Source organism: Felis catus, chromosome X (assembly GCF_018350175.1).
Source record: "Felis catus isolate Fca126 chromosome X, F.catus_Fca126_mat1.0, whole genome shotgun sequence".
Classification (NCBI taxonomy): Eukaryota; Metazoa; Chordata; class Mammalia; order Carnivora; family Felidae; genus Felis; species Felis catus.
The window spans coordinates 44,060,061-44,087,752 of record NC_058386.1 but is presented as its reverse complement, the minus strand read 5'-3'; the positions used below and the strand labels follow the sequence as shown (position 1 = coordinate 44,087,752).

The window sequence follows — 27,692 nt, the reverse complement described above, 5'->3', positions numbered from 1 at the left end:
TTATATTAGGTGGTATGAAAAAGACTTTTGGTGTTTTCAGCCATGTAGGCTCACCCACTAGATTTGCACACTGTTCTATCTTAATGCTGGGGGCCATCATATGGACCTTCTGGTTTGTCTTCAACTGTTTTAACCCTATACAAGGAAGCTTATATCATGGTTGTATATAGTGAATTCTATAGCTTCTAGAAGTTAGGAACAAAGTCTTTAACATACTACCATAGCCTTTCTTCTCCTTCCTTGCACCCAGTCTTCCCTGAACTCTCTACTACATCACCGTTGCAAGGTTCTTTGCTCACTTGTACCACTGAAATGCAGAGTTTATTAGACAGCCAACTTCATAGGCAATCCAGTAGGAAGCAGTAATGAATGATGCCTGAAGAAGAAATAGTTGCCTATATAGCCTTGGCCTGACCAGGAGTTCTGGTTCTCACAGTGGGTATTAGCAATTCTGAGGACCACAAGAAAGAGACATATCTGGGATAGGCAGAGCAGAAGTAGATGTCTCTGAGACTAGAAAAGGGATTGATTCCATTTCTATGATATGTCAGGATAGAAATGAGTTGGTGATTAAAAAAAAAAAAACTCTTCACCATTACCAGTTGGCAGATTAAAAAATGAAGTGTTGAGATGGGGAGGGAAGATGGCGGCATAGGAGGACGCTGGGCTCACCGCGCGTCCTGCTGATCACTTAGATTCCACCTACACCTGCCTAAATAACCCAGAAAACCGCCAGAGGATTAGCAGAACGGAGTCTCCGGAGCCAAGCGCAGACGAGAGGCCCACAGATGAGGGTAGGAAGGGCGGCGAGGCGGTGCGCGCTCCATGGACTGGCGGGAGGGAGCCAGGGCAGAGGGGCGGCTCGCCAGCCAAGCAGAGCCCCCGAGTCTGGCTTGTAAAAGCGGAGGGGCCTGACGGACTGTGTTCAGACAGCAAGCGCGACTTAGCGTCTGGGAGGTCATAAGTTAGCAGCTCTGCTCAGAAAGCGGGAAGGCTGGAGGACAAAGGGAGGGAGAGCTGCTGAGCCCCTAGACGACAGAGCTCAGTTTGGTGGGGAACAAAGGCGCTCGACAGCGCCATCTCCCCCGCCCATCCCCCAGCCAAAATCCCAAAGGGAACCAGTTCCTGCCAGTGAACTTGCTCGCTCCGCTCAAACACCCAACTCTGTGCTGCTGCGGAGCCAAACCACCGGCAGCAGATCTGACTCCCTCCCACTGCCACAGGGCCCCTCCTGAAGTGGATAACCTAAGGAGAAGCGATCTAAGCCTACCCCTCCTGCCCCCATGCACCTTGCCTACCCACCCCAGCTAATATGCCAGATCCCCAGCATCACAAGCCTGGCAGTGTGCAAGTAGCCCAGACGGGCCACGCCACCCCACAGTGAATCCCACCCCTAGGAGAGGGGAAGAGGAGGCACACACCAGTCTGACTGGCCCCAGCGGTGGGCTGGGGGCAGACATCAGGTCTGACTGCAGCTCCGCCCACCAACTCCAGTTATACACCACAGCACAGGGGAAGTGCCCTGCAGGTCCTCACCACGCAAGGGACTATCCAAAATGACCAAGCAGAAGAATTCCCCTCAGAAGAATCTCCAGGAAATAACAACAGCTAATGAGCTGATCAAAAAGGATTTAAATAATATAACAGAAAGTGAATTTAGAATAATAGTCATAAAATTAATCGCTGGGCTTGAAAACAGTATACAGGACAGCAGAGAATCTCTTGCTACAGAGATCAAGGGACTAAGGAGCAGTCACAAGGAGCTGAAAAACGCTTTAAATGAAATGCATAACAAAATGGAAACCACCACGGCTCGGATTGAGGAGGCAGAGGAGAGAATAGGTGAACTAGAAGATAAAGTTATGGAAAAAGAGGAAGCTGAGAAAAAGAGAGAGAAAAAAAATCCAGGAGTATGAAGGGAAAATTAGAGAACTAAGTGATACACTAAAAAGAAATAATATACGCATAATTGGTATCCCAGAGGAGGAAGAGAGAGGGAAAGGTGCTGAAGGGGTACTTGAAGAAATAATAGCTGAGAACTTCCCTGAACTGGGGAAGGAAAAAGGCATTGAAATACAAAAGGCACAGAGAACTCCCTTCAGACGTAACTTGAATCGATCTTCTGCATGACATATCATAGTGAAACTGGCAAAATACAAGGATAAAGAGAAAATTCTGAAAGCAGCAAGGAGTAAGCGTGCCCTCACATATGAAGGGAGACCTATAAGACTCGTGACTGATCTCTCTTTTGAAACTTGGCACACCAGAAAGGATTGGCACGATATCTTCAGTGTGCTAAACAGAAAAAATATGCAGCCGAGAATCCTTTATCCAGCAAGTAGGTCATTTAGAATAGAAGGAGAGATAAAGGTTTTCCCAAACAAACAAAAACTGAAGGAATTTGTCACCACTAAACCAGCCCTACAAGAGATCCTAAGGGGGACCCTGTAAGACAAAGTACCAGAGACATCACTACAAGCATAAAATATACAGACATCACAATGACTCTAAACCCGTGTCTTTCTATAATAACACTGAATGTAAATGGATTAAATGCGCCAACCGAAAGACATAGGGTATCAGAATGGATAAAAAAACAAGACCCATCTATTTGCTGTCTACAAGAGACTCATTTTAGACCTGAGGACACCTTTAGTTGAGAGTGACGGGATGGAGAACTATTTATCATGCGACTGGAAGCCAAAAGAAAGCTGGAGTAGCCATACTTATATCAGACAAACTAGACTTTAAATTAAAGGCTGTAACAAGAGATGAAGAAGGACATTATATAATAGTTACAGGGTCTATCCATCAGGAAGAGCTAACAATTATAAATGTCTATGCGCCGAATACCGGAGCCCCCAAATATATAAAACAATTACTCATAAACATAAGCAACCTTATTGATAAGAATGTGGTAATTGCAGGGGACTTTAACACCCCACTTACAGAAATGGATAGATCATCTAGACACACGGTCAATAAAGAAACTAGGGCCCTGAATGAGACATTGGACCAGATGGACTTGACAGATGTATTTAGAACTCTGCATCCCAAAGCAACAGAATATACTTTCTTCTCGAGTGCACATGGAACATTCTCCAAGATAGATCATATACTGGGTCACAAAACAGCCCTTCAAAAGTTTACAAGAATTGAAATTATACCATGCATACTTTCAGACCACAATGCTATGAAGCTTGAAATCAACCACAGAAAAAAGTCGGGAAAACCTCCAAAAGCATGGAGGTTAAAGAACACCCTACTAACGAATGAGTGGGTCAACCAGGCAATTAGAGAAGAAATTAAAAATATATATGGAAACAAACGAAAATGAAAATACAACAATCCAAATGCTTTGGGATGCAGCGAAGGCAGTCCTGAGAGGAAAATACATTGCCATCCAGGCCTATCTCAAGAAACAAGAAAAATCCCAAATACAAAATCTAACAGCACACCTAAAGAAACTAGAAGCAGAACAGCAAAGGCAGCCTAAACCCAGCAGAAGAAGAGAAATAATAAAGATCAGAGCAGAAATAAACAATATAGAATCTAAAAAAACTGTAGAGCAGATCAACAAAACCAAGAGTTGGTTTTTTGAAAAACTAAACAAAATTGACAAACCTCTAGCCAGGCTTCTCAAAAAGAAAAGGGAGATGACCCAAATAGATAAAATCATGAATGAAAATGGAATTATTACAACCAATCCCTCAGAGTTACAAACAATTATCAGGGAATACTATGAAAAAATATATGCCAACAAATTGGACAACTTGGAAGAAATGGACAAACTCCTGAACACCCACGCGCTTCCAAAACTCAATCAGGAGGAAATAGAAAGCTTGAACAGACCCATAACCAGCGAAGAAATTGAATCGGTTATCAAAAATCTCCCAACAAATAAGAGTCCAGGACCAGATGGCTTCCCAGGGGAGTTCTACCAGACGTTTAAAGCAGAGATAATACCTATCCTTCTCAAGCTATTCCAAGAAATAGAAAGGGAAGGAAAACTTCCAGACTCATTCTATGAAGCCAGTATTACTTTGATTCCTAAACCAGACAGAGACCCAGTAAAAAAAGAGAACTACAGGCCAATATCCCTGATGAATATGGATGCAAAAATTCTCAATAAGATACTAGCAAATCGAATTCAACGGCATATAAAAAGAATGATTCACCATGATCAAGTGGGATTCATTCCTGGGATGCAGGGCTGGTTCAACATTCGCAAATCAATCAACGTGATACATCACATTAACAAAAAAAAAGAGAAGAACCATATGATCTTGTCAATCGATGCAGAAAAGGCCTTTGACAAAATCCAGCACCCTTTCTTAATAAAAACCCTTGAGAAAGTCGGGATAGAAGGAACATACTTAAAGATCATAAAAGCCATTTATGAAAAGCCCACAAGTAACATCATCCTCAACTGGGAAAAACTGAGAGCTTTCTCCCTGAGATCAGGAACACGACAGGGATGCCCACTCTCACCGCTGCTGTTTAACATAGTGCTGGAAGTTCTAGCATCAGCAATCAGACAACAAAAGGAAATCAAAGGCATCAAAATTGGCAAAGATGAAGTCAAGCTTTTGCTTTTTGCAGATGACTTGATATTATACATGGAAAATCCGATAGACTCCACCAAAAGTCTGCTAGAACTGATACATGAATTCAGCAACGTCACAGGATACAAAATCAATGTACAGAAATCAGTTGCATTCTTATATACTAACAATGAAGCAACAGAAAGACAAATAAAGAAACTGATCCCATTCACAATTGCACCAAGAAGCATAAAATACCTAGGAATCAATCTAACCAAAGATGTAAAGGATCTGTATGCTGAAAACTATAGAAAGCTTATGAAGGAAATTGAAGAAGATTTAAAGAAATGGAAAGACATTCCCTGCTCATGGATTGGAAAAATAAATATTGTCAAAATGTCAATACTACCCAAAGCTATCTACACATTCAATGCAATCCCAATCAAAATTGCACCAGCATTCTTCTCGAAACTAGAACAAGCAATCCTAAAATTCATATGGAACCACAAAAGGCCCCGAATAGCCAAAGTAATTTTGAAGAAGGAGACCAAAGCAGGAGGCATCACAATCCCAGACTTTAGCCTCTACTACAAAGCTGTAATCCTCAAGACAGCATGGTATTGGCACAAAAACAGACAGACCAATGGAATAGAATAGAAACCCCAGAACTAGACCCACAAACGTATGGCCAACTCATCTTTGACAAAGCAGGAAAGAACATCCAATGGAAAAAAGACAGCCTCTTTAACAAATGGTGCTGGGAGAACTGGACAGCAACATGCAGAAGGTTGAAACTAGACCACTTTCTCACACCATTCCCAAAAATAAACTCAAAATGGATAAAGGACCTGAATGTGAGACAGGAAACCATCCAAACCTTAGAGGACAAAGCAGGAAAAGACCTCTCTGACCTCAGCCGTAGCAATCTCTTACTTGACACATCCCCAAAGGCAAGGGAATTAAAAGCAAAAGTGAATTACTGGGACCTTATGAAGATAAAAACCTTCTGCACAGCAAAGGAAACAACCAACAAAACTAAAAGGCAACCAACGGAATGGGAAAAGATATTTGCAAATGACATATCGGACAAAGGGCTAGTATCCAAAATCTATAAAGAGCTCACCAAACTCCACACCCAAAAAACAAATAACCCAGTGAAGAAATGGGCAGAAAACATGAATAGACACTTCTCTAAAGAAGACATCCGGATGGCCAACAGGCACATGAAAAGATGTTCAGCGTCGCTCCTTATCAGGGAAATACAAATCAAAACCACACTCAGGTATCACCTCACGCCAGTCAGAGTGGCCAAAATGAACAAATCAGGAGACTCTAGATGCTGGAGAGGATGTGGAGAAACGGGAACCCTCTTGCACTGTTGGTGGGAATGCAAATTGGTGCAGCCGCTCTGGAAAGCAGTGTGGAGGTTCCTCAGAAAATTAAAAATAGACCTACCCTATGACCCAGCAATAGCACTGCTAGGAATTTATCCAAGGGATACAGGAGTACTGATGCATAGGGCCACTTGTACCCCAATGTTCATAGCAGCACTCTCAACAATAGCCAAATTATGGAAAGAGCCTAAATGTCCATCAACTGATGAATGGATAAAGAAATTGTGATTTATATACACAATGGAATACTACGTGGCAATGAGAAAAAATGAAATAGGGCCTTTTGTAGCAACGTGGATGGAACTGGAGAGTGTGATGCTAAGTGAAATAAGCCATACAGAGAAAGACAGATACCATATGGTTTCACTCTTATGTGGATCCTGAGAAACTTAACAGGGACCCATGGGGGAGGGGAAGGAAAAAAAAAACAGGTTAGAGTGGGAGAGAGCCAAAGCATAAGAGACTGTTAAAAACTGAGAACAAACTGAGGGTTGGTGGAGGGTGGGAGGGAGGAGAGGGTGGGTGATGGGTATTGAAGAGGGCACCTTTTGGGATGAGCACTGGGTGTTGTATGGAAACCAGTTTGACAATCAATTTCATATATAAAAAAATAAATAAATAAATAAAATTCCTCTTAAGATAAAAAAAAAGAAGTGTTTGTCTTCATTTTAATTTCCTACTGAAATCATTCACTTTATGAACACGCACTGTCTCAAAGCAGAGAGGAACAATGAGGACATTCATAAATTATAGCCCTATCATGAATGATTGCCCTTTAAAATGAAATGTTTTGCCTTGATTAAAGCTATGAGTATGTAGAAACAGTGGGTGGTTGTTGGTCCCTACCTTAATCTGTAGTCTAGTGCTCCTTATTTTAAAAATTCTTAAGGAATAACATATACAGAGAGTAAAATGCACAAGTCTCAATGAATTTTTATTTTATTTTATTTTAATTTTTTTACATTTATTTATTTTTGAAAAACAGAGACAAAGCGTGAGTGGGGGAGGGGCAGAGAGAGACACACAGAATCTGAAGCAGGCTCCAGGCTCTGAGCAAGCGGTCAGCACAGAGCCTGATGTAGGGCTCGAACCCATGGACTGTGAGATCATGACCTGAGATGAAGTCGGATGCTCAACTGACTGAACCACCCAGGAGCCCTTAAATTTTTTTTTAATGTTTATTTATTTTTGAGACAGAGAGAGACAGAGCATGAATGGGGGAGGGTCAGAGAGAGAGAGAGAGACACACACACAGAATCCGAAGCAGGCTCCAGGCTCTGAGCTGTCAGCACAGAGCCCGACGCAGGGCTCAAACCCACGAACCATGAGATCATAATCTGAGCCAAAGTCAGACACTTAACCAACTGAGCCACCCAGGTGCCCCTCAATGAATTTTTAGATATGTATAATGTTCCAGGTAATCAGCACCCAGATCAACATGTGAAACATTTCCAGCACCACTGAAAATAATGCTCATGTACCTTCACAGTCAGTACACACCCACTCCAGAAGTAACCAATATTCTGAGTTTTGTCAACATAGATTAGCTTTGTCTGTTCTTGACCTACATCTGAAATGGAATCACACAGGATGTATTGTTGTAGTCTGCTCTCTTTTACTAAGCATAATATTTTTGAGATTCATCCAATTTTTTGTGTGCATCAATAGCTTGTTCTTATTGCTGTGTAGTGTATAATTTTGTGTATGTGTGGGTTTTTAAGTTTTTATTTTAATTCCAGTTAACATACAGTGTTCTATTAGTTTCAGGAGTACAATATAGTAATTCAATATAGTGATTCACACTTTCCTACAATACCCTGCCCTTATCACTACAGGTATGTTCATTAAGCCCCATCACATATTTAACCCATCCTCCCATCCCCCTCCACTCTGGTACCCATCAGTTTGTTCTCTGTAATTAAGAATCTGTTTCTTGATTTCTGTCTCTCTTCTTTTTTGCCCTTTGCTCATTTTTTTTTGTTTGTTTCTTGAATTCCACATATGAGTGAAATCATATGGTACTTTTCTTTCTCTGTATGACTTATTTTGCTTAGCATAATACTCTCTAGCTCCATCCATGTCTTGCAAATAGCAACATTTCATTCTTTTTTATTGGCTGAGTAATATTCCATTATATATATTTATAATACATTTTATATATATAAAAAATAATATAATAATATAATAAATTTATATACACACACACATACCCCACATCTTCCTTTCCATTCATCCATCGATGGGCACATGGGCTGCTTCGATATCTTGGCTATTATAAATAATGCTGCTATAAACATAGAGGTGCATGTATCCCTTTGAATTAGTGTTCTTGTATTCTTTGGGTAAATACCCCATAGTGCCATTACCAGATCATAAAGTAGTTCTATTTTTAATGTTTTGAGGAACCTCCACACTGTTTTCCAGAGTGGCTACACCAGTTTGCATTCCCACCAGTTGTGCCAGAGTGTTCTTTTTCTTCACATCCTTGACAGAACCTGTTTTCTTGTGTCGTTGATTTTAGCTATTCTGACAGGTGTAAAGTGATATCTCATTGTAGTTTTGATTTCTATTTCCTTCATGATAAGTGATAATGAACATCTTTTCATTGTCTGTTGGCCATATGGATGTCTTCTTTGGAGAAACATCTGTTTATTCCTTCTCATTTTGTAATTGGATTATTTGTTTTTGGGTGTTGATTTTTGTAAGTTCTTTGTATATTTTGGATGCTAAGTCTGTATCAGATATGTCACTTGCAAATATCTGCTCCAGTTCTGTAGGTTGCCTTTTAGTTTTGTTGATTTTTTCCTTCACTGTGCAGAATCTTCTTATTTTGATGAGTCCTAATACTTTATTTTTGCTTTTGTTTCCCTTGCCTCAGGAGACCTATCTGAAAAGAAGTTGATACAGCCAACGTCAAAGAAATTACTGCCTGTGTTCTCTTTTAGGATTTTTATGGTTTCAGGTCTCACATTAAGGTCTTCAATCCATTTTGAATTTATTTTTGTGCGTGGTGTAAGAAAGTGGTCCAGTTTCATTCTTTTGCATGCTGCTGTCCAGTTTTCCCAAGACCATATGTTGAAGAGACTTTTTCCCGTTGTCTTTTCCATTCTTTCATGATTTGTTGAGGATTAATTGACCACATAGTTGTGGGTCTATGTGTCTGTTTTTGTGCCAGTACCATACAGTCTTTTTTTTTAAGTATTTATTTTTTATTTGAGAGAGAGAGAGAACATGAGCAGGGTGGAGTGGCAGAGAGAGAAAAGGAGAGAGAGAAAGAGAGAGAGAGGGAGAGGGAGGGAGGGAGAGAGAGAGAGAGAGAGAGAGAAGAGAATCTCAAGCAGTCTCCATGCTCAGCATGGTGCCTGACATGGGGCTCAATCCCACAACCCTGTGATCATGACCTGAGGTGAAATCAAGAGTCAGATGCTCAACTGACTGAGCCACCCAGACGCCCCATGGGTAGTATAGACATCTTAACAATATTTGTTCTTCTAGTCCATGAGCATGAAATGTTTTTCCACTTCTTTGTGTCCTCTTCAATTTCTTTCATCAGTGTTTTATGGTTTTCAGAGTACAGGTCTTTCACCCCATTGGTTAGGTTTATTCCTAGGTATCTTATTATTTTTGGTGCAACTGTAAATGAGATTGTTTTGTTAATTTTTCTGCTGCTTCACTTTGGTGTTTAGAAATGCAAGAGATTTCTGTGAATTGATTTTTGTATCCTGTTACTTTACTGAATTAATTTATCAGTTCTAGCAGTTTTTTGGTGGAGTGGTTCAGGTTTTCTATATAGAATATCATATCATCTTCAAATAATGAAAGTTTTACTTCTCTCTTAACGATTTGGATTCCTTTTATTTATTTTTGCTGTTTGATTGCTGTGGCTAGGACTTCCAGTACTATGTTGAATAAAGGTGGTGAGAGTGGACGTCCTTGCCTTGTTCCTGACCTTAGCAGAAAAGCTCTCAGTTTTTCTTCATTAAGGATAATATTAGCTATGGGTTTTTCATATATGACCTTCATTATGTTGAGTAATGTTCCCTCTAAACCTACTTTATTGAGGTTTTTTTTTTAATATCATGAATGGATGTTGTACTTCGTCCAATGCTTTTTCTGTGTCTATTGAAATTATCATGTGTGGTTCTTATCCTTTCTCTTGTTGATTAGCTGTATAATGTTGATTGATTTGTGAATATTGAACCACACTTGCAACCTAGAAACAAATCCCACTTGATTGTGGTGAATGGTTTTTGGAATGTATTATTGAATTCAGTTTGCTAGTATTTTGTTGAGGATTTTTACATCCATGTTCATCATGGATATTGGCCTGCATTTCTCTTTTATTTTATTTTTTATTATTTTATTTTATTATTTTTTAATATGAAATTTATTGTCAAATTGGTTTCCTACATTTCTCTTTTTTAATGGTGTCTTTATCTGGTTTTGGTATCAGGCTAATGCTGGCCTCATAGAATGAATTTGGAAGTTTTCCTTGCTTTTCTGTTTTTTGGAATAGTTTGAGAAGAATAGGTATTAACTCTTCTTTAAATATTTGGCAGAATTTGCCTGTGAAGCCATCTGGTCCTGGACTTTTGTTTGTTGGGAATTTTTTGATTACTGCTTCAATTTCTTGGTTGGTATCAGTCTGTTTAAATTTTCTATTTCTTTCTGTTTCAGTTTTGGTAGTTTATATGTTGCTATGAATTTATCCATTTCTTCTAGGTTGTCCAATTTGTCGGCATATCGTTTTTCATAATATTCTCTTATGATTGTTTGTTATTTCTGTGGTGTTTGTTTTTCTTTCTCCTCTCTCATTTGTTATTTATTTGAATCCTTTCTCTTTTTTCCTTTGTAAGTCTTGATATGGGTTTATCAATTTTATTAATATTTTCAGAGAACCAGCTCTTGGTTTCATTGATCTCTTCTATTGTTTTAGTTTCTGTATTATTTATTTCTGCTCTAATCTTTATTATTTCCTCCCTTCTTCTAGTTTTAGGTTTTGTTTGTTGTTCTTTTTCTAGATCCCTTAGGATCCTTTAAGTGTAAGGTTAGGTTGTTTGAGATTTATCTTGCTTCTTGAGATAGGCCTGTATTGCTATAAACTTCCATTTTAGAACTGCTTTTGCTGCATCCCAGAGGTTTTGGACCATTGTGTTTTCGTTTTAATTTGTTTCCATGTACTTTTCAATTTTTCTTTGATTTTCCATTGACCCATTCATTGTTTAGTAGCATATTGCTTAAAACCTCCATGTATGTGTGGCCTTTCCCGATTTTTTCTAGTGGTTGACTTCTAGTTTTGACACTATTGTGTTGTTGTCAGAAAAGGTGCATGGTATGATTTCAACTTCTTTGTATTTGTTGTGGCTGGTTTTGCAGCTAGCATGTGATCTATTCTGGAGAAAGTTCCGTGTGCACTTGAAAAGAATACATATTCTGCTGTTTTAGGATGGAATGTTCAGAATATATCTGTTAAGTCTGTCTGTTCCCATGTGTCATTCAAAGCTATAGTTTCCTTGTAGATATTCTGTTTAGATGATCTGTTCATTTATGTACATCAGGTGTTAAAGTTCCCTGCTGTTATTATATCAATTAGTTCCTTTATGTTTGTTATTAACTGTTTTTATGTGTTTGGGTGCTTCTGCTTCTGTGTTATGTGCATAAATATTTTCAATTGTTACATCTTCTTATTGTAATGTCCCCTTTATGATTATATAGTGTTCTTATTTGTCTCTTGTTACAGTCTTTGTTTTAAAAGACTGTATTGTCACATGTATTGTGACTCTGGCTTTCTTTTGAAATCAATTTGCATAATAGATATTTCTCCATCTCCTCATTTTCAATCTGCATGTCATTAGGTCTAAAATGAGTCCCTTGTAAGCAGCATACAGATGCCCCCCTTTTTTATCCATTCTGATACCCTATGTTTTTTGATTGTCCCATTGAGTCAATTTAAATTCAAAGTAATCATTGACAGATATGTATTTATTACCATTTTATTACTTGTTTTGTAGTTGTTTCTGAACTTTTTCTCTGTCCTTTTTTCTCTCCTTCATGATCTGCTGATTTTCTTTAGTGATGTATCTAGATTTCTTTCTCTTTATTCTTTGCATGTTTAGTAGTGGTTTTTGATATATGATTACTATTAGGTTTGTATATAACCTCTTCTGCATATAGAAGTCTATATTAAGTCGATGGTCATTTAAGTTTGAACTCATTCTTTTCTCCTCTCATCCCCACATTTTAGATATATGTTACTATATTTTATATCCCTTTTTTGTGATGTCCTTGACTGTGTTCTTAATAGAAATATTCATTTTTAAAATTTTTTAAATGTTTATTCTGAGAGAGACAGAACGTGGGTGGAGAAGAGGCAGAGAGATAGGAAGACACAGAATCCAAAGAAGGCTCCAGGCTCCAAGCTGTCAGTACAGAGCCCAACACGGGGCTTGAACCCATGAACTGTGAGATTGTGACCTTAGCCAAAGTCGGAGGCTTAACCGACTGAGCCACCCAGGTGCCCCAGAAATATTCAGTTTTTAATGCTTTTGTGTTTCTTACCCCTATAGTGTCACTTTTGGTCTCTCCTTTCCACCCAGAGTACCCTTTAATACTTCTTGTTGGGCCAGCTTAGTGGTCACAAACACTATTTTTTGTTTTCTGGGAAACTCTTTATCTCTCCTTCTATTCTGAATGACAGCCTTGCTGGATAGTGTATTTTTGGCTGCGGATTTTTCCCTTTTAGCACTTTAAATATATCATGCCACTCCCTTCTGGCTTTCCAAGTTTCTATTGAAAAATCTCCTGTTAGCCTTATAGGATTTCTGTTGTAAGTTAGTGACTTCTTTTGTCTTGCTGCTTTTAAGATATTTTCTTTATCACTATATTTTGCCAATTTAATTACAGTATGTCTGGATGTTGGTCTGCTTTTGTTGACTTGGATGGGAGTTCTCTGCGCCTCCTTGATCTGGATGTGTGTTTCCTTCCCTAGATTACAGAGGTTTTCAACTAGTGTTTCTTCAAATAAATTTTCTGCCTCCTTTTCTCTCTCTTCTTCTTCTGGGATTCCTATAATACAAATGCTATTACCTTTGGTGGAGTCACTCAAGTCCCTGAGTCTACTTTTGTTTTGTGTAATTCTTTTTTCTCTCTTTTCAACTTGGTTGCTTTCCATTACTCTGGCTTCTAGGTCGCTAATTCATTCCTTGCTTCTTCCACCTTGCTATTCATTCCATCAAGCATGTTTCTAGTTTTGTTTATTAGGTCCTTTATGACTGCTATGTTATTCCTTATCTCTGTGTTAAGGGTCTCTCTCATGTCTTCCACTCTTTTCTCAGGTCCAGTGAGTATTCTTATGATCACTGCTTTAAAGTCTCTCTAAGGCATGTTACTTATATCTGTCTCATTCAGATATCTGGCCATTGTCTTGTCCTGTTCTTTCACTTGGGATAAATTTCTCTGTCTCCTCAGTTTGTCTGCCTCTCTATGTCTGTTTCTTTATGTTAAGAATGTCAGCTGTGTCTTCTGCCTTGAAAGGAGTGACTTCATGAAGAGGAGTCCTGGAATGCCGTGCATTGTAACATCCCCTGTTCACCAGTACTTGGCACTTCAGGAGAGTATCCTGTGTGTTGTTTACACGCTGGTGTTTTGTCTAAGTCACTTTTCCTTTCAGTGTAGTCATCTGCACTGACTCTCTGCCAGTTGTGGTGCTTGCTGTCGTGGTGTTAGTGGGACCATGGCAGGCCAGCTATGAGGGAGGCATGCCCTCCTGGCAATTTGGGAGCATGGCAGCCTTGTTAGTAAAACTTGTGTTGGGCCACTATTCCTAAGCACTGTGGTGGCTGGGGGCAAAGGTGGGTGCAGCACATGTTGGTGACTGGGGGAGTGTGACTGAGCTTGGTGCAGGGGCTGGGCAGGGAATGCAGTGGTCACTGTGCTCCCAGTGATTGGTGGGACATGTGCAGAGCTTTAAAAAATTTGCCCTGAAATAACTCACCAAACTCCACACCTGAAAAACAAATAATCCAGTGAAGAAATGGGCAGAAGACATGAATAGACACTTCTCTAAAGAAGGCATCCAGATGGCCAACAGGCACATGAAAAGATGTTCAATGTCACTCCTCATCAGGGAAATACAAATCAAATCCACACTCAGATATCACCTCACGCAGTCAGAGTGGCTAAAATGAACAAACCAGGAGACTATAGATGCTGGAGAGGATGTGGAGAAACGGGAACCCTCTTGCACTGTTGGTGGGAATGCAAACTGGTGCAGCCGCTCTGGAAAACAGTGTGGAGGTTCCTCAAAAAATTAAAAATAGATCTACCCTATGACCCAGCAATAGCACTGCTAGGAATTTACCCAAGGGATACAGGAGTGCTGATGCATAGGGGCACTTGTACCCCAATGTTTATAGCAGCACTCTCAACAACAGCCAAATTATGGAAAGAGCCTAAATGTCCATCAATTGACAAATGGATAAAGAAGTTGTGGTTTATATATACAATAGAATACTACTTGGCAATGGGGAAGATGAAATATGGCCTTTTGTAGCAATGTGGATGGAACTGGAGAGTGTTATGCTAAGTGAAATAAGCCATACAGAGAAAGACAAATACCATATGTTTTCACTCTTATGTGGATCCTGAGAAACTTAACAGAAGACCATGGGTGAGGGGAAGGGGAAAAAAAGTTACAGAGAGGAAAGGAGTCAAACCATAAGAGACTCTTAAAAACTGAGAATAAACTGAGGATTGATGGGGGGTTGGAGGGAGGGGAGGGTGGGTGATGGGTATTGAGGAGGGCACCTTTTGGGATGAGCACTGGGTGTTGTATGGAAACCAATTTGACAATAAATTTCATATTAAAAAAAAATTTGTCCTGAGCCGAGGCTACAAGTGTCTGTGCAGACTTGCCTCCTGCAGGTGGCTCTGTGTTTATGCTGGAGGATGGGAGAGGGAAATCGAGCCTACCAATTCATGCATTCTCAAAGAAGTCCCACAACACTCTCCAAAATCAATATGAATAGGTCTGCCTCCCATTTGCCAGCAGAATTTTGTAAACTGTTGTTTTTATGTTGCCTGTCTGCATAGACTGCTGTCTCTTTAAGTCAGCAATTTAGCAATCACTAGCTCTCCCAGCTAGCCCAGTACTGAGGCAGCTGAATATTAAAGCTCCAGGCTCCAAGTTCCACTGGTTTTACAAACTCACAGAATTAATCCCCTCTGGTTTTTAAAGCCAAAATTTATGGGGATTAGTCTTCCCTGTGTGAGCTCCCTGGTACAAGTTCCTGTTTCTCTTCTCCTTGCATACAGCTCCCTTTCTCCTGCAGGCAACCCCCATCTGCCTTTTCTTTTTAAAAAAAATTAACGTTTATTTGTTATTTTTGAGACACAGAGACAGAGCATGAGCAGGGAAAGGGCAGAGAGAGAAGGAGACACAGAATCCAAAGAAGGCTCAAGGCTCTGAGCTGTCAGCACAGAGCCCAACGTGAGGCCTGAACCTATGAACCACAAGATCATGAACTGAGCCTAAGTCTGCCACTTAACCAACTGAGCCACCCAGGCACTTCCTGCCTCTGCCTTTCTGACCTTCCTAACCTTTTAGATGCTGCTTCTTCTCTATATTTGTTTGTGGAGTTTGTTCTGCCAGTCTTCAGATCACTCTCCTGTTTACTGACTTGGATGTAGATGATAACGAGTTGTAAATGTGGGGTGGGGTTAGCTCAGGGTCCTCCTGCACCATCATCTTCCCAAGCTCTTGGATGTGTGTGTTTTGATGGACATTAGGGTTGTTCCTACTTTTTTTGTCTATTATGAATAAAGCTATTATGTCCAATCACATCTTTTTGTGGACACCTGCATTTCCTTCTCTTGTATATACCTAAGTGTGGGATTTCTGGGTCCAACAGAGGGTGTACAGAATTTCTACACTGAATGTACAATTTTATACTCCCACCAGCAGTGTGGAGTTCAAATGCTATATGTTCCTGCCAATACATGGTATTTCCAGTCGTTTTAAGTATTCTAATGGATACTTTAAATTGCATTTCTCTGATGAATAATGATATTGAGTACCTTTTCATGTGTCTATTGGGTATTTGGCTATCGTTAGTGAAGTACCTGTTCAAGTCTTCTGCCAATTGTTAATTGGCTGTGTTTTTCTTCTTGATTTGTAGGAGTTCTTTTCATATTCTGGATACAAGTCCTTTGTCAGGTATATGTAGTATGAATATTTTTTCCTAGTCTGTGACTTGCCTTTTTACTTCTTTAGTGACATTTTTGACGAATATATATGTATGTATGTATGTATGTATGTATACATATATATATAATATATATATATATATATTATATATATATATATATATATATATATATATATTATTCTGATGAACTCCAATATAGCACTCATTCTTTTATGGTTATTGCTTTTGCATCCTGTCCAAGAAATCTTTGCCCACCTCAAGGTCACAAAGATATTCTCCTATGTTTACCTCTAAAAGCTTTTTGGTTTTAACCCTCTCATTTAAGTCTATGATTTGGCCAAATTTTTAGTAAAAATTTACACCAGCAAAAATGTTTTAAGTTTGTGTCTCCAGTACACATAATTTTATTTATGAATTATATAATTTACTACCACCGATATTAAATATTAATAATGCTTGATTTTTAAATTATTTTTGACTATTTTGGAGAGAGAGAGAGACAGAGCATGAGCAGGGGAAGGGCAGAGAGAGAGAGGGAAACACAGAATCCAAAGCAGGCTGCAAGCTCTGAGCTGTTATCACAGAGCCTGACGCAGGGCTCAAACTCACAGACTGCAAGACCATGACCTGAGCTGAAGTCGGACGCCCAACTGACTGAGCCACCCAGGTGCCCCTAAATTATTTTAGATAAAGGTAAACATAAACAGAAGTTCAAATATCTCCCCTTCCAGTAGATTATCTTGTGCATAACCTGGGATATATACACCCCACTCTGGAGATCATTGTTCTGAACCACCAAAGGCTGATTTTTTTGACGAACACTGAGAATATTATTAATGTCAGCAAAAGACTTCAGTGTAAATAAGTAGCTAGAGTTGACAAAGTGTCACCAGGACCTCAATGAGCATATTTGCTGATAATGTAGGAAGCCCTGAGCTGACTTTTGCACAGTGATGTTTGTTTCCCCTTACTTGATTTATGGATATAGCAGGATGATCTGAATTGGTAGGAGTAAAGACCAATTTGCTTTTGATTGCTGATGTAGGATGCAGTGCTTTTGACTCTACTCCTTTCTTTATCACCAAATTCCTAGAACCGAGCTTGGTTCTGGACTAAGTTTTTGGCAAAGATACTTAGAATTCAACTTGGGCTAATCCCTAGGGAGATTTAATGATTCAGAGTTTAGGGGACCTTTGTTGTAAGGATTAGTTAACTAGATGGTGATTAAGCAGCTAGAGAGGAAGGCACTGTCTGTAAGGATAGGTCATGCTGTGTGGCATAGCATAGTTCCATTGGTCCAAGATCAGGGGAGACCATGGGCCTTATCTACAGAACTTTACACTCTTGGAGCAGCTCTATGTAGGATTTGGGCATCTGCTTCTGAGATAGTAGAGGGGAAAAAATCTCCTCACTTGGTGTCCACCTCCTCAATCTATCTGCATAAAGGGATTACCACATAGAACCAGGCCCATTTATATCTTTTTAATTGGTGGTTGTTTTTGAATTCTTGTTTAAGAGACAGGTTATGTTTTCTGTTTTGCCTTTGGGTAAAGTAGGGAAGATGAGGAAAAGCAGAGTTTCTTGTTTTTCCAGTCTAAACTACTTTGGAAATTTGAGAGGGATTTTGAAGGAAAAGAGTTGCTAAGAAAAAGAAGTTACGGCAGCCAGTATGTCCAAAGCCTGGCATCAGAGTTTTGAAAGCTATGGCAAAGAGATGGCAGATGTTTCAAGGCCTCTGTCTTCCCTGTCCAGGGCACTCTGATGAATTTTTCCTACCATTATCAAATTCTAAGGGATACCAATATGGGAGAGAGGGCAGATCAGAAACAGATATAGCTCAAGATTTCAAACTAAGTTTCAAAATAAGCATGGACTGTATCGATTATTTTATAATCCTACTTCCTAATATAACTACTTCCTAATAAACTTCTTTTTTTAATGTTTGTTTATTTTTGAGAGAGAGAGAGACAGAGAGAGACAGAGCATGAACATGGAAGGGGCAGTGAGGGAGGGAAACACAGAATCCAAAGCAGGCTCCAGGCTCTGAGCTGTCAGCACAGAGCCCAACCTGGGGTTGGAACTCACAAACCATGAGATCATGACCTGAGCCGAAGTTGGACACTCAACCGACTGAGCCACGCAGGTACCCCAAAACTTCTTAAATCCACCTTTTATACCCTCTCTACATTTTCTCTCAGTTGATTCCCCAAAAAAGACTGAATTACTGAATTGGTGTCTAAAGTGTCACTAAAAACTTGAAAATCTTTTGAAGGGTGTTAATAAGACATTCAGAGGAGATTCTTTTTTTTAAGCAATATGACCACTATTTAAGGTGGACCTTTTCTGTCTATTTGCAAAAAAATAAATCAATGTAAACAATTGACTATATTAAACTATGTTTAACTATGTTGTTTGCCTTCTTAGACTATAGACAAGCTGGTGGAAGTAGGAATGTGGGCTGGTAATTTGTCCAGAAACTCCTAGAACTGGCCAGGAAAGTTTTAGTCAATACCTATTTTTTTTTTTACAATAAATTTTGTGTAGCAAGCTGAGGTATTCACAGTCATGCCATTGATTTTTAATGCTGCTCTTACACTATTATAATAAGCATTCAATACATGTTGGTTATTGTTGCAGATGACTGCCTTTGAAAAGATAAACCTTATTTAACTTTTCTTTCCTTCACTCTCTTTTATCTCCTAAATCTATTCAAAAGCCCCAAGCAAGTACCTGCTAGCATCTGACTAAATAAAAGCTACTACTAAAAAGCCAGTAAGTGTTTCTAAGTCCATTTTCCTTTGCCTTGACTCTCAAGGGGCCAGCTTGTCACTTTGTTGACAGGTATCAGAGCACTTCATGCTTCATTGGAGATGCATCAAAAGTTTCCAAGTTGCCAGCTCATTAGCACAAAATTGGGCTTCATTCAGGAATCTCTTTCTCTCAGTGTCCCAACTGTGCTTTTCAAAGTGTTCCAACCTTGATGGCCCACTCCAAAACAATGGATAAAGACCACAGGGAAATGAGAGATGGATGTTAGTCAGTCTTGAAGGAGTGAAACATGGGTGAAGGCAAAGTACAGTGGGGCAAAAAGCTGGGATTATCTGTGCCAGCAGAAGGATAATGCATGATTTTGTTAACTGTTCACAGGTCACTGGATGTCAGAGCTCCAAGGGCCCTCAGAGATCATCTAGTCAGATCCCCATGTTTTATCAGTAAGGGTAAAAGAAGCCACAAGAGGGGAAAGGGACTTGTCCAAGGTCAGTCAGCTCTTCCCATTTTCCAGACATGAGCTGGCTTTTGGTTATATGACCTTTATGCCACTCACTGCTAGCCCAGAAATCGCTTAGAAAATCCAAAATGACACCTAAGTTAACCATCATTTACATTGGTCTTTGTGATGTGTGTTTATACTGAATTCCAGTGTGTCTGGGTCCAATCTGAGAATTCCCAACACTTGAAATGAAACAAGAAAGCCACCCTAAAAGTCTGATTCAGGAAGGGCTAGGATGTTTGTCAGACTTACTGAATAAGCAGTATCAAATAATGGTACACAGCCCCTCAAGCAGGGCATGTTATCCTCAGCAAGTTTGTTGATTCACAGTTTCCCTGGGCCTCAGCCAGACTTATGAATGGGGTGGTGGAAAGGGAAAACAAAACATTTTATAAAAGAATATATGCATCTTCTCTCCCTGCCTCCCCCCTTCCTCCTTCCTTCCTTTCCTTCCTTCCTTCCTTCCTTCCTTCCTTCCTTCCTTCCTTCCCTTTTCATTTTTTTTTCCTTGATAGAAAAATGAGCAGCTGTTTTATCTTCTATGTAAGCAAATATGCGGTTGAGCCATTGACCTGGAGAACTGGCTATCAGGAAGCAAAACAATAAATGGAAGACATGCTGTAATGAAGAGGTGGAGTGGAAGAAAGACTAGTAAACAATAATTTTTAAAAGCATCAAAAAGTCAGGAGAAGTAAAAAGGAATCAGTTGCATAAATCAGTAAGTGCCCAGGGTCTGGGAAAGGATTGGTTTGGAGTATAGTCCGAGGGACCTTCAATCAATTTCATCTCCTGATCCAGACTCATCTGGACTCTAGGATTGTGCCAGCTACCCATAATTTACTGGTTTGTTGTCTGCAGATTCTTGCACTTGTGCTAAATTGGTATTATTACACTCAACACATCTGTCCTGAGGAGGAGGCTGCTAGTGACTGAGAAAGGGCAGTAAACAGAAAAGCGGCATGCGTAGTTGACCTGAGGCTTACAGTCCAAGAAAGAGTCCCTGCAAGGACTCGGTGGCATCCCCAGTGGCAGAAGGGAATGCAAAATGCTTAAGCTTTTCCTGCAGCAATAATTAAGATTTTAGTTTAAAAGATCCCCCCTCCTTTCATTTTCTGGCCTAGAATAAACAGAGATCTTGTTGATGTAACAAAGTGCTTAATTAACTTGAGGTGGTACTTAATATCAATACTTAATGAAGGGAAGACTTGCTATTGGTAACAGTAATATAGATAATTGAGTTGCATGAATAAAAAATGGGTAGAGTGAATGCAGACTAATGTACATCAACAGGAAAAATCTATTAGTATTCCTTAGTTAGGCTCCTGTTTATGGCGCTTTGTTAGCCTAAGGAAGCCCTTTTAGATGGCTGATCCTTTTTGAAAGTCCTGCCTGATGCTGAGGGCCTTCTTCAGATGCCAAAGGAATGAGTCATTCAAATAGAACTTCTGAAATTCAAGTACAGCACTTTGCTTTTTTTTTTTTTTTTTTTTTTTGGCAGCAGGCAGCACTGACTGTGAAGTAATAATGATAATGACAATGGAAATAAGAATGTGATCCTAATTAATTTGCTGAAAGTTGTTCCCCATTTACCAATATTGGCTTGTTTTATCTTGAGTGGTGGCCCAAGTACTGGAACAAAAGTATATATATATTCAATGTCACTTGGCTAACCTATGATTTGTCAGACAAAGGTTAATTAAAAAAACACAAATGTTGGGTTAGCAGCAATAAATTTAATAAGTCTGTGATTTAACTTAGAATTTCAATTTATTTGATGGAGTTTTAAAATCCTGAATTAACATTTTTCTCTGTATTCAGGAGGTCTCAACTGCCAAATTGTACATGAGCTGGCCAACCTAAACCTCAACAATATTCTGACTTTCATGGTGGGGGATAGATTGGAGGGGTGCTATAAAAGACTGAGAAAAAGATTAGAAGAAGAGTAGAAATGTAAAAACACCTGCAGAAAGGACCAACCTTTAGTTGCCCCACTTAGAATCTGCCTTTCCCTAAACACTGTATGGCTTAATCATCCTTGCCTCACTTGTCCTGAGGAGAAAAACAAACAAGCAAACATCGCTTCCTGATTTTATCAGTGGAGTGGACTTTTTTTTTTTTTTTTACTTAACCATCTCTGTGGACATATGAACTTCAGACAGTAACCTAACCTTGAGCCTGGGTGCCATGTGTGCTTTGTTCATTTCAGTATGTCTAGCACTTAGCATGCTGATCTGTGCATGCTAGATATTTACTAAAAACTTGAGGAATGATTAATGGATGGATGAGATGACTTCTGCCACCATGGATGGAACTGGTGTTCTAATTGGTAGACTTCACCTTGGTGGTAGAAGGAATATAAAAGTAGCCATAATCAAGCCCTCCCCCCCCCCCCACCGCAGCAGGGACATTCTGCTTTGCTTTTCTTTTGCCTACCCTACCTGCTATTATTTATCCCTTTGCTTTCAATGCCCTCCAGCCTGAATACCTCTCTGCCAAGATTGCCCTGGTCAATGGAAATTCTGTAGGCTGTGGTGAAACAGTGAACACCCATGTTTCCAGATTTTGGTGAATTCCCACTATGTTCCAGGACCCTAGAAGCACTGTTCTAGGCACTTGTTGGAGACATAGGTAAATGATCAGGTACTTTGTTTGTACATACTTTTTTGAATTTGCAATGCCACTCACAGCATACTGAGCTGGAAGCTCAAGGTCTTCAGAGTCAACTCCCTTGCTATGATCATCAGAGTTCACAATGATTGAGGACTTAACTGCTCTCAGATATTTCATGTGTTGACAACCCTGTGAGGTAGGTACTCTTGTTATTTATACTTCACATATCAGGTAATTGAGACACAAAGAGGTCAGGTAACTTTCTCCGGGTCACACAGCTAGGAAATACTACTACCAAAATTCAAACTCAAATTTATCAGACTTCAAAGGCTGACCAAAGATAGGAAAGGACTTGCCAAAGGTCATTTTGCTGCAGCCTAGCTCTTCTGTCTGTAATTTGTGGGCATGTTTTGCTATGCCATGCTGCTCCTTCAGCTCACACTGTCCCATTCCTTCCAAACATTATTCTCATTTAGAAGCACTTTTCTTCCCAGATGAACCGTGGATTCCTCCAGAGCAGAAATTGCATTATTTCTGTGTTGTCTCCTTCCTGAAGGGTTTGCCCAAGCTTTGCCTTCAGTAAGTAATGACCTGTGATGAGCTTCTTAGCTGTTTCTTGGAGCTTCCTGGAGCCATCCCCCAGTACTACTTGAGGCTCAGAGGTTGGGAGGAACCAGGATGTCAAATTTTGGGTAAGGGGTCATCTCACCACCTGCTTTCTGTTTTGTTCTCTACAACACAGATTGAAGATGGGGGCAAGGCAGCCTTGTCCCAGAAGATGAAAACCGGTGATGAACTGGTGAATATCAATGGCACTCCACTGTATGGATCCCGCCAAGAGGCCCTCATCCTCATCAAAGGCTCCTTCCGGATCCTCAAGCTCATAGTCAGGAGGTAAGGCACAGGGAGATTTTCTGTAAGGAACAGGGACCGCTGAGACCACTTGGTTGGTACTAAAGCCTCAATACAGTTATGTCTCTTATCAGTATCATCAGAAAAAGAGGTGTTTCTCATAAACCGAATTTTGCAGACAGCTGAAGCAGAGTGGCATAGGAGAAAGGGTCTTTGGTTCAACTCATGACACTGCCACATATTACCCATGTTACCTTAGTTCACATCGATGACACTACCCGTGTCATCTTGCTTAAACTTATTTCACATCTGCAAGACTTGGTCTCCCTATTTGCTACTGAGAGAACTAAATGACTCCATACACACCAAGAGCCTATCTAACCTGATGTTCTTCTGTACCCTTCATAACAGGCTGCCACTGCTCAATCACATAGATTTATTTCTTTTTCAAGTTTTTATTAAAATCAATGACACCTATTTAAAGAGACCCTACTACCAGCCATAATAGGCATTCTGGAAGCTGTGGCAGCCTCTAAGATATAAACGCTGCCCTTAAGGAATATATAGCCTGATAGGGGAGAAAAGACACACGTGTGACAAATTAATTAGCGATACATTTTTGAAAAATCAAAACTATGATAAGATACCACCTCACACCTATCAGAATGGCTAAAATTAACCACACAGGAACAACAACAGATGTTGGCAAAGATGTGGAGAAAGGGGAACCCTCTTACACTGTTGGTGGGAATGCAAACTGGTTCAGCCACTCTGGAAAACAGTGTGGAGGTTCCTCAAAAAATTAAAAATAGATCTACCCTATGACCCAGCAATAGCACTGCTAGGAATTTACCCAAGGGATACAGGAGTGCTGATGCATAGGGGCACTTGTACCCCAATGTTTATAGCAGCACTCTCAACAATAGCCAAATTATGGAAAGAGCCTAAATGTCCATCAACTGATGAATGGATAAAGAAATTGTGGTTTATATACACAATGGAGTACTACGTGGCAATGAGAAAGAACGAAATATGGCCCTTTGTAGCAACGTGGATGGAACTGGAGAGTGTGATGCTAAGTGAAATAAGCCATACAGAGAAAGACAGATACCATATGTTTTCACTCTTATGTGGATCCTGAGAAACTTAACAGAAACCCATGGAGGAGGGGAAGGAAAAAAAAAAGAGGTTAGAGTGGGAGAGAGCCAAAGCATAAGAGACTCTTAAAAACTGAGAACAAACTGAGGGTTGATGGGGGGTGGGAGGGAGAGGAGGGTGGGTGATGGGTATTGAGGAGGGCACCTTTTGGGATGAGCACTGGGTGTTGTATGGAAACCAATTTGACAATAAATTTCATACATTGAAAAAATAAATAAATAAAATAAATACATGAATCACTTGTTTAAAAAAATGATGTGGTATATATATGTGTGTATATATATATATATATATATATAATGAAATACTATTTGACAATGAAAAATAGTGAAATCTTGCCATTTGCAACGACTTGGATGGAACTCGAGTGTATTATGCTAAGCTAAATAAGTCAGCCATAGAAAGACAGATATCATATGATTTCACTCACATGTAGAATTTGATAAACTCAACAGATGAACATAGCGGGAGAAATCATTTGCTTTTTTTTTTTTTTTTTTAAATATTTTTTTTTTCAACATTTATTTATTTTTGGGACAGAGAAAGACAGAGCATGAACGGGGGAGGGGCAGAGAGAGAGGGAGACACAGAATCGGAAACAGGCTCCAGGCTCTGAGCCATCAGCCCAGAGCCCGACGCGGGGCTCGAACTCACGGACCTCACGGACCGCGAGATCGTGACCTGGCTGAAGTCGGACGCTTAACCGACTGCGCCACCCAGGCGCCCCTCATTTGCTTTTTAACACCAGGCTCCTCTACTACCTGATCTTCCTCTGATCATCCATTAAATGTTGGTGTTTTCTCTAGTTCCACTCTTTCTAACTTCATTAATATACCATGAAAAACCTCACTCAGTTATAGAGCTTCAATTATCATTTATATGTATCTGTGACTATATCTCTTGAGCCACAGACCCATATAGTCAACTGCCTACCAGACATCTATACTTAAATGTCTCAAAAGCATTTCAAGCACAATATGCTCAAAACCTAACATATAATCTTCTCCTCCCAAGCCCCTTATCTCTGTGCCTGGGATCAACTATGCCCTCAACCAAACCAGAAACACAGAAGCCATCTGTAATTCTTCCACTGTTCTCATGCTCTACATCCAAGTGATTTATCTTGAGGGAATACATAAGGGAGAAAGGGTTTTAAGTTAGTAAGGGTGAGGTTACATAGGATCCCATTGATTTATTGGATAACTTGCTGGTACCTAAGATTAAGCTATCCCTGCTCACATACCTGGATAGGAAGGGACATGTTAATAAATGCCTTACACAACAGACACATTGTTACTGATTCAGTCTTGAATTGGTCAGGATTTACGTTTTAGATAAGGCTTTTTGGAGAGGTCGCTTGGTAGTTTTTCCTTTAGAGTCAGATCCATGTATGGCACTGCCTAGTTCCATCACATGGGAAATAATAGTTCCTATATAATGGCACTGTTGTGATGATTATATAAGGCAATTTATATAAAATACCTTTCATGTAGTGAATTCTCAAGGAATCTCATTCCCATTCCTTTCCCTGGGGTATAAAAGAAGCATAATTGGAGTAACTAAGCATTATTAAATAAGGAGAACATCAGAACTCTAGTGTGCTTTGCAGCCTAACCTTCAAAGCACAAAATTCACAGGGAAATCATTAGGGGTGACAAAGATGTGAACATGAAATAGAGGTCCCTGTGAGATACTGGTTATACACAGATACCAGCACTTGGAGGGAGTGTAGATACCATCCATGGTGGCTTCTGAGTCAGCCCTAAAAATGAGAGTATCTGGTGTGTCACCTACTCAATCTCTCCTGGTGAGCTCCATGTTCTCTTTGTTCCTGCTGTAGCAACATCTCAGGAATGGTTGTAATCCTGGCTTTGGAGATAGTAAGGCCCTTTGGTTTTCATGGTGTGGCAGGTCCTATGGCTCCCAAAACCTACTCTGTCTACCCTTTCAGCCTCCCATCTCAGCTGCCTATTGGAGGAGGGGCTCAATGACATAATTTATTAGGTGATGCTGCCCTCTTGTGGAAAACTGAACCTTCATGTATGGATTACCCCAGGAATGGTATAGGGCATTTATTTATTCCCCCTTTCTTAGTCCAAATGATTTCTTGGATTTATGAAGGAACTCTTAGCACATAAAAGAAATGTTATCTCCTTGAGATTTAATATTTAGCCTAGTGTTTTATACTAAAGTAGAAAAACTTTGGTTTGAGTAAGCAATCAACTGGCAAAGATTCAACACTCAGCTTTAGGTCTGTACTTGAGCCCTTTGGGATGAATATAATGAGAAAGAAGAACTTTAGAAAATGGCCTATTTTACCTCCTTCTAATCAGTCCATTTTCCAAATAAGGCCGAATAAATTTTCCAAATAAATGACCATGTCATTTATCTATTTGGAAACAAAACAAAACAGGAACAATAACCATATAATCATGTTGGTCCCAAGAGATTTATTTTGCATTTATATTTATATCCTTATATTTAAGTATTTTATATTCATGAGACATATTTTTACATCCAAATATTTAAATAAATAACTATTGGCAATACAAGAAGAAAACTTACAGAAATGTCTTTATGGAAGACTTCCCACAATTTAGCTATGACATATAAAGTAAGTAAAAATAAGTACTTAGAATATATGAAAAACATAATTCATCAGATTTAATACCAAAAATTATATTTGATGGACAGTGAATATACCCTCTTTTCAAATATCCAGAGAACATTTTTTAAATGATCATATGGTATACAACAAAGAAAATCTTTGCATACTGTTACAAGTAGAAATCATACTTGCCCTGTTCTCTGATGTTAATGTAAAACTTCTACAAATTTAGAAACAAAGCTAAACAAAAGTCTTCCATTGCTATAATATTTCAGAACACATTTATATGCAAGTATTAGACAAAAGAAACACTAGCTTCTAGTGACTAATAAAAAATAACAAAAATGAGATCAGGACTTATAAAAACTTTGAGAGCAATATTCAGAAGTAAATTCATAACCTTAAATATTTCATTATTAAAAATGAAGAATGAAATTACATGATTAAGAATCCAATATAATATTAAGCCAAGGGCTATGTTGTTTTTATGGGGAGATGAATTAAGTAGATAAGCCTCCAGCAAATTTAATTAAGAAAACAAAGATAAATTATAAATAAAATTTAAATGATAAATGGAATATAACAACAAATACAAAGAAGTTTTCTTAAATTATAGGAAACTACTGTAATTTTACCTCAATAAATTTGAAAATCTCACCAAATTTGAAATATAAAATGTTAAACACCAAGCATTAGTAAGAAATTCAAAACTTAAATGGGCCTGCAACTGTAGAAACCTTCAAAACAATTATCAAAGAGAAACTACCAACAATACTTTAGGGCCACATGTTTTTTTTTCTTCACATTTTCTAGGAATAGCCAATTCTATAACAGTATTATAGAATTGTTATAGAACACTGTTATAGAAATGAAAATCTTACAGAGTTATTCACATTGATTTTGAAACTAGCATCATTCTAATACCAATATCTGATGGACGGTTCCAAAAAGAATATTCTCTTCAGTTTGTAAGCTTAGATACAAAACCTATAAATGAATTTTATCAAATCTATTTCAATAAAGTTGCACAATAACAATTCATAGCAAATG

General features: G+C 39.2%; 1 protein-coding gene across 1 annotated transcript in view; it reads left to right on the top strand.

Annotated features, from left to right (window-relative positions):
- SHROOM4 (shroom family member 4) overlaps positions 1 to 27,692 on the top strand; it is a 268,891-nt gene that overhangs the window by 107,119 nt on the left and 134,080 nt on the right. The window contains exon 2 of the mRNA XM_019823826.3: positions 22,767 to 22,918. Coding sequence (XP_019679385.3) covers positions 22,767 to 22,918 — 152 coding nt within the window. The remainder of the gene's footprint in view (positions 1 to 22,766; positions 22,919 to 27,692) is intronic.